The 8,538-nt window shown below is 39.1% G+C and overlaps 1 protein-coding gene across 9 annotated transcripts; it reads left to right on the top strand.

Moving 5' to 3' along the window:
* Positions 1-8,098, top strand: LOC104227436 (RNA-binding motif protein 25). 9 transcript variants are annotated; one of them, XM_070160715.1, is made up of 9 exons: positions 438-564; positions 1,147-1,232; positions 1,468-1,514; positions 2,008-2,261; positions 2,446-2,598; positions 3,010-3,442; positions 3,586-4,236; positions 4,324-4,910; positions 7,678-8,098. In XM_070160715.1, the coding sequence occupies exons 4-9, from the start codon at positions 2,040-2,042 to the stop codon at positions 7,927-7,929; spliced, it is 2,298 nt and encodes a 765-aa protein (XP_070016816.1). In that variant the 5' UTR covers positions 438-564; positions 1,147-1,232; positions 1,468-1,514; positions 2,008-2,039; the 3' UTR covers positions 7,930-8,098. The 9 variants fall into 9 exon arrangements, with proteins under 9 accessions (XP_009777982.1, XP_070016818.1, XP_009777986.1 ...); XM_009779682.2 differs by having other exon boundaries at positions 1,468-1,877; XM_070160716.1 differs by having other exon boundaries at positions 1,465-1,514.
* The last annotated feature ends 440 nt before the right edge of the window (positions 8,099-8,538 follow it).

Genomic DNA, 8,538 nt, shown 5'->3' with positions numbered 1-8,538 from the left:
AAAAACCAACAATCTTTTTTCCTAGTAATAATTCTAGGGCTCACTCTCAAAACCCCCAATCTTTTTCCGCTACCCCAATTTCCACATCAATGGCGGACTCAGCTCCTTTGCCGGAAAATTCCACCGCCATCGCTAATCCTCAACAACCACCAGAATCTGATAACAAAACCTCCCAATCAGATCCACCTACGGCACCTTCATTATCAGCTCTACCACCACCACCTCCGCCATCGATCCAGCCTTACTCCACCATACCTCCTTCCTTTCGACCGGCGACGCCTCCAGCACCTGTACCTGGTGGTGTAACTCCTCTATTCTCGCCTCTTCCTAACCCTAATTTGCAGCAGCAGCAAACTTCTAATTTTCCGAATCCTGCTGTTCAGCCACCCGGAGTGAGTTCTGTACCGCCCGCGATGAATGCGGCACCTACCGGAGCTGTTCCTATGACTTCGACGCAGCAAATTATGCCGCCTTATGCTATGCATGGACAACTGATGAGACCGTACGCTCCTATGCCTAATGGTTACCCTGCTATGCATCAACAGGGCGCCATGCCTCCTCCCGGTGGGTTTTTGTTCTCTCTAATATGTACAGTTACTTGGATATTTATGCCTATTTAGTACATGTTGCCCTACTGACAGTGAAATGATAGACTGGCACAATGTATAGTTTAAAATTATCAGAGTTAGTCTTGCATTTATATACTTTAGTTGCAGTAAATGCAGTGATATTGAATGGCTAAGTCTCTGATTTTACTAATAATTAATCTCTGAGGAATGTTTTTTCATAAGGGATCTCTTAGGAAAGTTAGTATCTTTAGCGCTAGATGCTGCAATAGTGGTGGCTTAAATATTAGCTTTGATAATGTTTGTGATTTAGAAATTAATCTGTTGAGGCTGAACCACTGCAAAATGTTATCCATAAGTATCCTTTTTAAGGGCACTAGTAGAATTACTGAAGGCATATCTCTGATTACCATTTGAACCTTGCATTGTTTAATAGTGAGTAACAATGGTCAGCGTACTTTATCTGTTGCTTTATTGCGTTGATATTGAGAGGGGAATAATATGGATGAGAGGAGTTTGCCTGTAGAATTGTATTAAAAACGGATAAGGGGTATCGATGACCGGATGTTTTCTCCTACAGTTTCTTGAATGGTTTCCGTGAGAAAGGTGGGAAGGCTTCATATTGCAGTTCATTAGAGACTACTGAGTACTCCAACTGCTTTTTTGGTATGAGCACGTCTGTTTGGTTTTGTTTTCATTTCATTTATCATTACAAGGCCATTTGCTTTTAAACACATCTATTTTGAGTAAAACACCGGAAGTGAAGCTTTCTCACCATGGGCATATAACTTTTCTATGTTATGTAATGTCTGGATATGCATGTCCTACTGTAGACTTACTTTTAGTAATAAGGGTACTACCCCTTTGTTGGGATCTTGATTCTTTGAAATGCTGGCAGCAGAACTTGTTAACAACTGAATTCAAGTTGCCTATACGGCATACGCCAAGGTATCACAATCTTTTCATTTTATCTGCATGTGCTGTATTTCTGGCTATTTTATTTTTTGCTGTACATGATGATGTTAATGGTTAACATGTGGAAAGATTGTCTAAAAATATGTTATCATGCTATCAATTGCGTTATTGATGATGAGACGCTGGAAGTCTCATCTCAATGTATTCAAACCTCGCAAATCGTTCTTGGGAATTTGGACATTTTGAGCAGATTTCTTTGCAAGTGGATGCATAAGGTAAGCCCTATTCGTATGTTAGTGATTTATGAAATGGATGTTATCTTGATCCTTCAGGTTATCTGTTCAGCTGGTGAGTGTTGTCATGCTTATGGTGCCATCATAATGCTTGTAATGTTTGGTAATAACATTTTGTTCAGCCTTACAGTTTCCTTTCATGATTGAGACGTAGGCATTGAGTGTTAAAATTGTCTCTGCTTTCTAAGCTTGACCTAATAAATATTCCTAGACTTCTTTTTGCATTTATGCAGGAATTCCGCGTTATGCATCACCATACACTCCAATGATGAGACCAATGTTTCCTCCACGTCCACCAGGTGCAATTGGCATCATTCCTCCCTTGATGCGTCCTCCAGTCCCTATAATACGTCCTCCAATTATTCCTCCTGCTGCTAGGCCAGCTGCCATCCCAAGCATTGCTCAAACAGAGAAACCACAAACAACAGTTTATGTTGGCAAGATATCGTCCACTGCAGAAAATGAGTTTATGCTTTCTCTTTTGCAGGTGAGTGAATTTACATATTGACATTTCAATTACTTTTTGGGGAGTGGAGCTTTGTTCTTTTTTTGCGTTTCTCACTTGTTTGTGTTCACAATGAATCCTTTTCCTGCCTTGCAAATCCCAGTATATATAAGGGTGTTTATGATCTCTAAATTTAACTGATCTTTCTGCTGTATGATTTGTAAAGCTCTGTGGGCCTGTTAGGAGTTGGAAGCGTGCTCAAGATCCGACAAATGGATCTCTGAAAGGTTTTGGGTTTTGTGAGTTTGAGTCTGCCGAAGGGGTTCTCCGTGCATTGAGATTGCTCAACAAATTAAACATTGACGGGCAGGAGCTGATGGTATAACTCTCTCTCTCTCTCTCTCTCTCTCTCTCTCTCTCTCTCTCTCAATCAATCAATCAACTGTCCAAAATAAATAAATAGGATTTTTTCATTTTTATCTGTGCATTTTAGTACAATTATTTTGCAGCATGAACATGTCATGAATGATGAAATTAATTTATGATAAGTTATCATTCCATCTGACAGTGAGTGCCTTTGCAGCTCATCTGTCTACTAAATATTTTCAGCATCTTTCCCCAGTGTTTGGCAAATATGAGCATTTGTTCTCTGTGCATGTTTTATGACCAAGTCATGTTATAGCCTATAGGCTTAGATGGGCTCTCCTCCAATCTGTGTTACACCCTTAGCTTATTAAGGGGGAAGTGAAATTTCAACTCCTAATCTTGGTTATACTTGGTATCATTGCAGTTAAATGTCAATCAAGCAACTCGTGATTACCTTGAACGTTATGTTGAGAAGAAAGTAGTAGAAACCTCAAAGAAGCCCAAAGAATCTGAAACTGAAGGCGGTGAGAAAAAAGAAGAAAGTGCATCAGGTGGGGAAAAGAGTGAAAGTGCAAAGACTTCTATAGAACCTCCGGAGTCCACTACAGAAGAATCAAAGAAAGATAGTGGTGAGAAAGGGAATTTTGATGCTGCTAATTTCGGTCTGGTCAATGATGAAGATAGGCAAGCTGACAAGGAGGCCGTGGAGAAGCTCAAGGATATGCTAGAGGAAAGGCTGAAGAATAAACCATTACCACCTCCACCTCCACCTCCACAAACAGCTAAAGATGGTTCTGATAACTCGAATACGGAAAACCCCAAAGATGGGGAAGCAGATAGAGATACAGCAAAAATTGGTTAGTTTATCGGACCGCTAAAATGCCGTCTTTTTTTTTTCTTTCGCAGATTTTCTTTATTGCCTAGATGTTATAAAAAATATTAGTGCTTTAGTCTTAATGCTTTTCTGACACGTTTCAATATGATTTTGGAAACACTGCAGAAGACAAAAATGATGATGAATTGATCAGTCAAAGTAAAACTTCAAGTGAGCACGACAAGGCTGATATTAGCTCACCTGACCATCGTAGGCATGATAGGAGAAGTAGGGATCGAGAAAGGGATTTGAAGAGGGAAAAGGAAAGGGAACTCGAAAGGTATGAAAGAGAACGTGAACAAGAACGAGCCAAGAGAGAGAAGGAGAGAGATTACAAGATCCGCGAAGATGAGCGTAGGTACAAGGTCCGTGAAAAGGAGTGGGAATCTAAAGAAAGGGAGAGGGAATATTGGCGGAAAAAAGAGAGAGAAAGGGAGAAAGAAAGGGCTCAAGAGCGCAAATGGGATATAAATGAGCAAGAACGTGAAAGTGAAGATGGTTATAGGAAAAGGAAACACAGGACTAGTGACGAGGAGAGGAAACGACGGCAGAGGGAGAAGGAAGATGACTTGGCCGATAGGCTTAAAGAAGAAGAAGAGATTGCTGAGGCTAAGAGAAGAGCAGATGAGGAACAGCAGAAAAAAGAGCAGGAGGAGGCATTGAAAATCCTTTCTGGTCATCTGGCTAATGGACGCGGGAAAGCTGTTTCCTATGAGGAGAACAATCTTGAAAGCCAAGATAAGAATATTGAGACGGCTCATGATAATTTAAGTCAGGGTAACTATTTTAGTTTATTCTTTTTAAGATTTTATTGCTATGACTTCTGCTCTATCTTTCTATTTGGTTTTGACATTCAAATAACAGGTGGGGGAGTTGTGCAAAATGGGGCTGATGAAGAATCCGTATTGGCAGCTACTGCTTCATCGGATATGAAGCATAATAGCAATGCCCCAGCGAAAAGATTGGGATTTGGCCTACTAGGGTCAGGGAAAAGAGCTGCTGTCCCGTCTGTTTTCAACGCAGATGAGGATGAGGATACTCAAAAAGAAAAGAAGATGAGGCCATTGGTTCCAATTGACTATTCCATTGACGAGCGACATATGGTCCAACCTTCCATCTCTGAATCACCACCGGCTGTGGGTGCAGAACTTGCTAAGCGATTTTCAAATGTCAATCCTAAAGAAGAGAGGCCTGATGGAGAGAAGGACAGACACAGAAGAACTCATGACAGGTCCAGCCAGAGGGATCGGGACAAGCTTGATGAAGATACTAAACGAACCAGGGATGAGAGCAGAAACCTTGATCATGACAGAGTTCGGGAACCCAGGCCTGATAAGGTTAAGACGCCTGATAATCAGAAGCTTTTAGATGCAAAACAATTGATTGACATGATTCCAAAGACCAAAGACGAGTTGTTCTCATATGAGATAAACTGGACTATTTATGACAAGGTGAGAACTGGTACCTCAGTTTCAATCTCCTCCTTTAATACATGAGAAGGTTTCACTGGATTGTAGCAAATACTATCAAGTTAAATTCATTGCTAGACCTTTGACATGATTTTATCTTAGAGTTGTATGATACCTGCAACTTCTAGCCTGTTAGTGGACCTTTGGGTATACTTGGTAATGGCTCATCTTATGTACGGAGATCATGGTAAGAGGACCATAGCTTTGTATTTTTATATTGATGTGTTCCTGCAAGTAACATAAAGCAGAGAGGGAGGAGATAGTATACCCACCCAGCTTCTAGGATTTGGTGGGCTTTTATGCTACAATGGTTGATAGTTGGGTAACGTATCAAAAGTTTCCTCTAGTAGAGCTTGTCCATATGTCAATGAAAATCTATTTTAGCTGATAGAATTTGACCTGTTGCAGCCAAACCTTTGATATAGGCTCTGCCCCCAAAATAGCCAGTCTTTCTTTCCAATCACATGTTTCTGTTGTCACTAATTTTATGTTTGAGCATAATACTAGTAAGATCAATCTGATGTTTCCTTCGTTACTATTGCTTAATTTCACAAGAAAGGGAGCTGATGAATGTGTTCCTCAAGTATTTCTTGTGGGTAGATGCCACAGAACTCCTAAGGCATTGTGTATCTGTTGACATATGCCCAAGATGTATGCTAGTTCTAAAACTTGGGTTACTGCTGTGTGATAAATGAGTATAGGCTTTTTATTAGATTGTGTATGGTGTTCTTAGCATTAGCACTTTACATCGATTCATGGTAATTAGTAGGGACTAGAGAAGGCATGAGTGGTTACTATAGTAGGTTTTTATTTGTTATATTTTATAAGGCATCTGCTTTACCTTTGTGTGACCACCTGAAAGGCCACATTGGATGCAAAACATTTGATTAGGATGGAGAAGAAAAGTCATATTGTAAAAAAAAAGGAGGTAAACTTGGAGGGGAAATTCCTATATCATTCTTGATAAAAGTGGATTAATGCATCGGCTCACCTATGAGGAGGCTAGCTTATGTGTTCATAATTGTTCTCAACTGTATGAATCTGGAAGATGCTGTGGATCTACTACTGATTACTTCGCAGTAGTTATACTTAGCTTTTTGAAAGATGTTTTAGTTGCACTGTATGTGATTTCTGAGTGTCAATAGTTGTTTTATTGGTTGAGGTGTGTGTGTAAGTGCTGCTTTCCACATTATGATATCTTTTATCAGCTATGTAGGATAACTTTGGAGGGGGAAATTTGTTTTACGTTAAAGAGACTCCATGTACTGGCTTTTTGTGTTATACTATTGAGCTGTGGAGAAGCATCTCATAACCTACCAGTTATAAATGGTAACAAGAAGAGAATGTTGATCTTTAGGAGGGAGAAGGTATTTAGATGCATCTCCCGATGATATGTTAAGGTATTAAGGAAACAACTTTGCTGCACAAGATCCATCAGCTAAGAAGTTTAAACAGCAATTCTAACTGGTCTTAGTTTCTTTTCTATATTGAGCACCAATATAGTTTAGCTTCATTTCTCTATTGAGCACCAACATTGTTGCTTTATTGCTGAACCATGTATTCAGCAATTAGATAAACTTTGTTCAGGAATTATCTAGCTTTCTGAAATATGATCAACTCATCACCAGTGTGATCAGATGCGAAAAGCGTAGAAAAGTGTGACGTGTCTGTTGGGGCGTTAAGTGTAAAGTGCAACTGAACTTTGAGTTTTTGTATGCAAGGAAAAATTACTACAGAACCTAATGAAATAATTATATGAATCAAAAGAATTGTAAACTATTAAGTAAAAAAACCATATTTATCAAGTTCAAATGTTTTTTTTTAAATTTCAGATATCAGATTCAGATGCAAGTTGCTTAAGTTGGCTAGTTTTCTATTGTTAAATTCCATTTTTCTGTTCCTAATCATGAACATATTTATCCATGAATTTTGATGATTATTATGTTACTTTGTCATTAGTGCTATCCTCTTTACTAAAGAGCCTACAGATATTGAGGCCCACCCCGCGGCCTGCACTAAAATGCCGGTTATGTAAGGTGAAGCGCCTAACGTGCACTGCACCAAACTTCTGGACTCAAGGCTTAAGCATACCTTAAGAGGGCATTGAACACTGCTGCTCATTAGCTTCTAGCCGGACCAGATTCTTGAGTGAAAAGAATATTAAGCTTGACTGGATAGTTGACAGAAAATAATATTTGTAACTTCCTGACAAAATGGTGAGGGTCAAATAGTAATATAGGCATCCAAAGTTTTCTGGCAAGATTTCATGGCTAGAGAGTACTGTGGCTTGAAAGAATTGTTTGCAGCAAGGACCTCTGCTGATAAGTGGATAGAAAATTGGATGCGTTTCAGCTGTCCTTGATATTATATACTCCTTGCAAGTTGCAGCATTGTGGATGTAAACATCCTATGAAATTGTCACAGTTTTGCCTACTGTGAGCTCTGCAACTTGATATTAGATCCTCCTTGCAAGTTGCAGCATCAGGAATGCTAACATCCTATGAATTTTCACAGTTTTGCCTAGTGTGTGAGCTCTGCATCTAGCACTTTGGTTCCTGTTGGAGTCCCAAGCTCAGATCACACTTGTTTCACTTGAAGCTAAATCCCTAGGCTATAATAACTTGAATTTGGTGTTCTGAGCTTTTGCCAAGTTACATATTGTAGATTCATTCTCGCTCTTCGTGGCTTCTATTTGGTTTGCTGGAAGGGTGAATATTTATAGTTTATATCTGCTTTTCGCTTTTCACAGAATGCACTACATGAAAGGATGAGACCGTGGATCAGTAAGAAGATCACTGATTTTCTAGGCGAGGAGGAACCAACGCTGGTAGACTACATTGTCTCCAGCACTCAAGAACATGTCAAGGCAACTGAGATGCTGGAAAGGCTCCAAAGTATATTAGATGAAGAAGCTGAAATGTTTGTTCTGAAGATGTGGAGGATGCTTATATTTGAAATTAAGAAAGTTGAGACAGGTTTGGCTTTGAGGCCCAAATCCTAATTTTATCTCCTTCCCATAACTTGGAAGCATATTCATAATGCTCTTGCTTACTCTGAAATCATTGTAGAACTATGTTCTTTCAAGCAGAAAATGATAAATAGTTTAGGTCAAAGTTGGTTATTTTGGAATTCTCTTAATTCATTCCAGTTTCAAGGTTACTTTGCTTCCATATTTGTGCTGTTCTCTCTTACATATGAGAAACGTCCCACATTTTTGACATGAGGAAATATCCGAGAAGACAAAGACCTTAATAGTGTTTTCTTTTTGGTTTTAAGAATTCTAAGCTGTGTTTCAGCAGTTTCTGATGGTATCTACGTTATTTGATCCACCTAGATTGGGTACCCTTTTTTTTTTTTTTTTTTGAATCTTCGATTCTGAAATTAGAGAGCCATTTGACATTTTTTATTAAACTAGTTACTGTCCTTGTTTTAAAAAAAAACTGCTATGCATTATAAAGATATAACATACAAGCTTGTTGCATTTGCCATGTCCTCCAAAGCAATCATGAAAAAAATTGCACATTTTCATCCATGAATGGTACGACTGGTCAAACTATCGACCGAGCTGGATCAACGATTTAAAGGCTGTGATGTACCTCTTGATAATACA

The sequence above is a fragment of the Nicotiana sylvestris genome, chromosome 10 (genome assembly GCF_000393655.2).
Source record: "Nicotiana sylvestris chromosome 10, ASM39365v2, whole genome shotgun sequence".
Taxonomy (NCBI): domain Eukaryota; kingdom Viridiplantae; phylum Streptophyta; class Magnoliopsida; order Solanales; family Solanaceae; genus Nicotiana; species Nicotiana sylvestris.
Note: the sequence above shows the minus strand (reverse complement) of the source record. Positions and strands in the feature narration are given on the sequence as shown.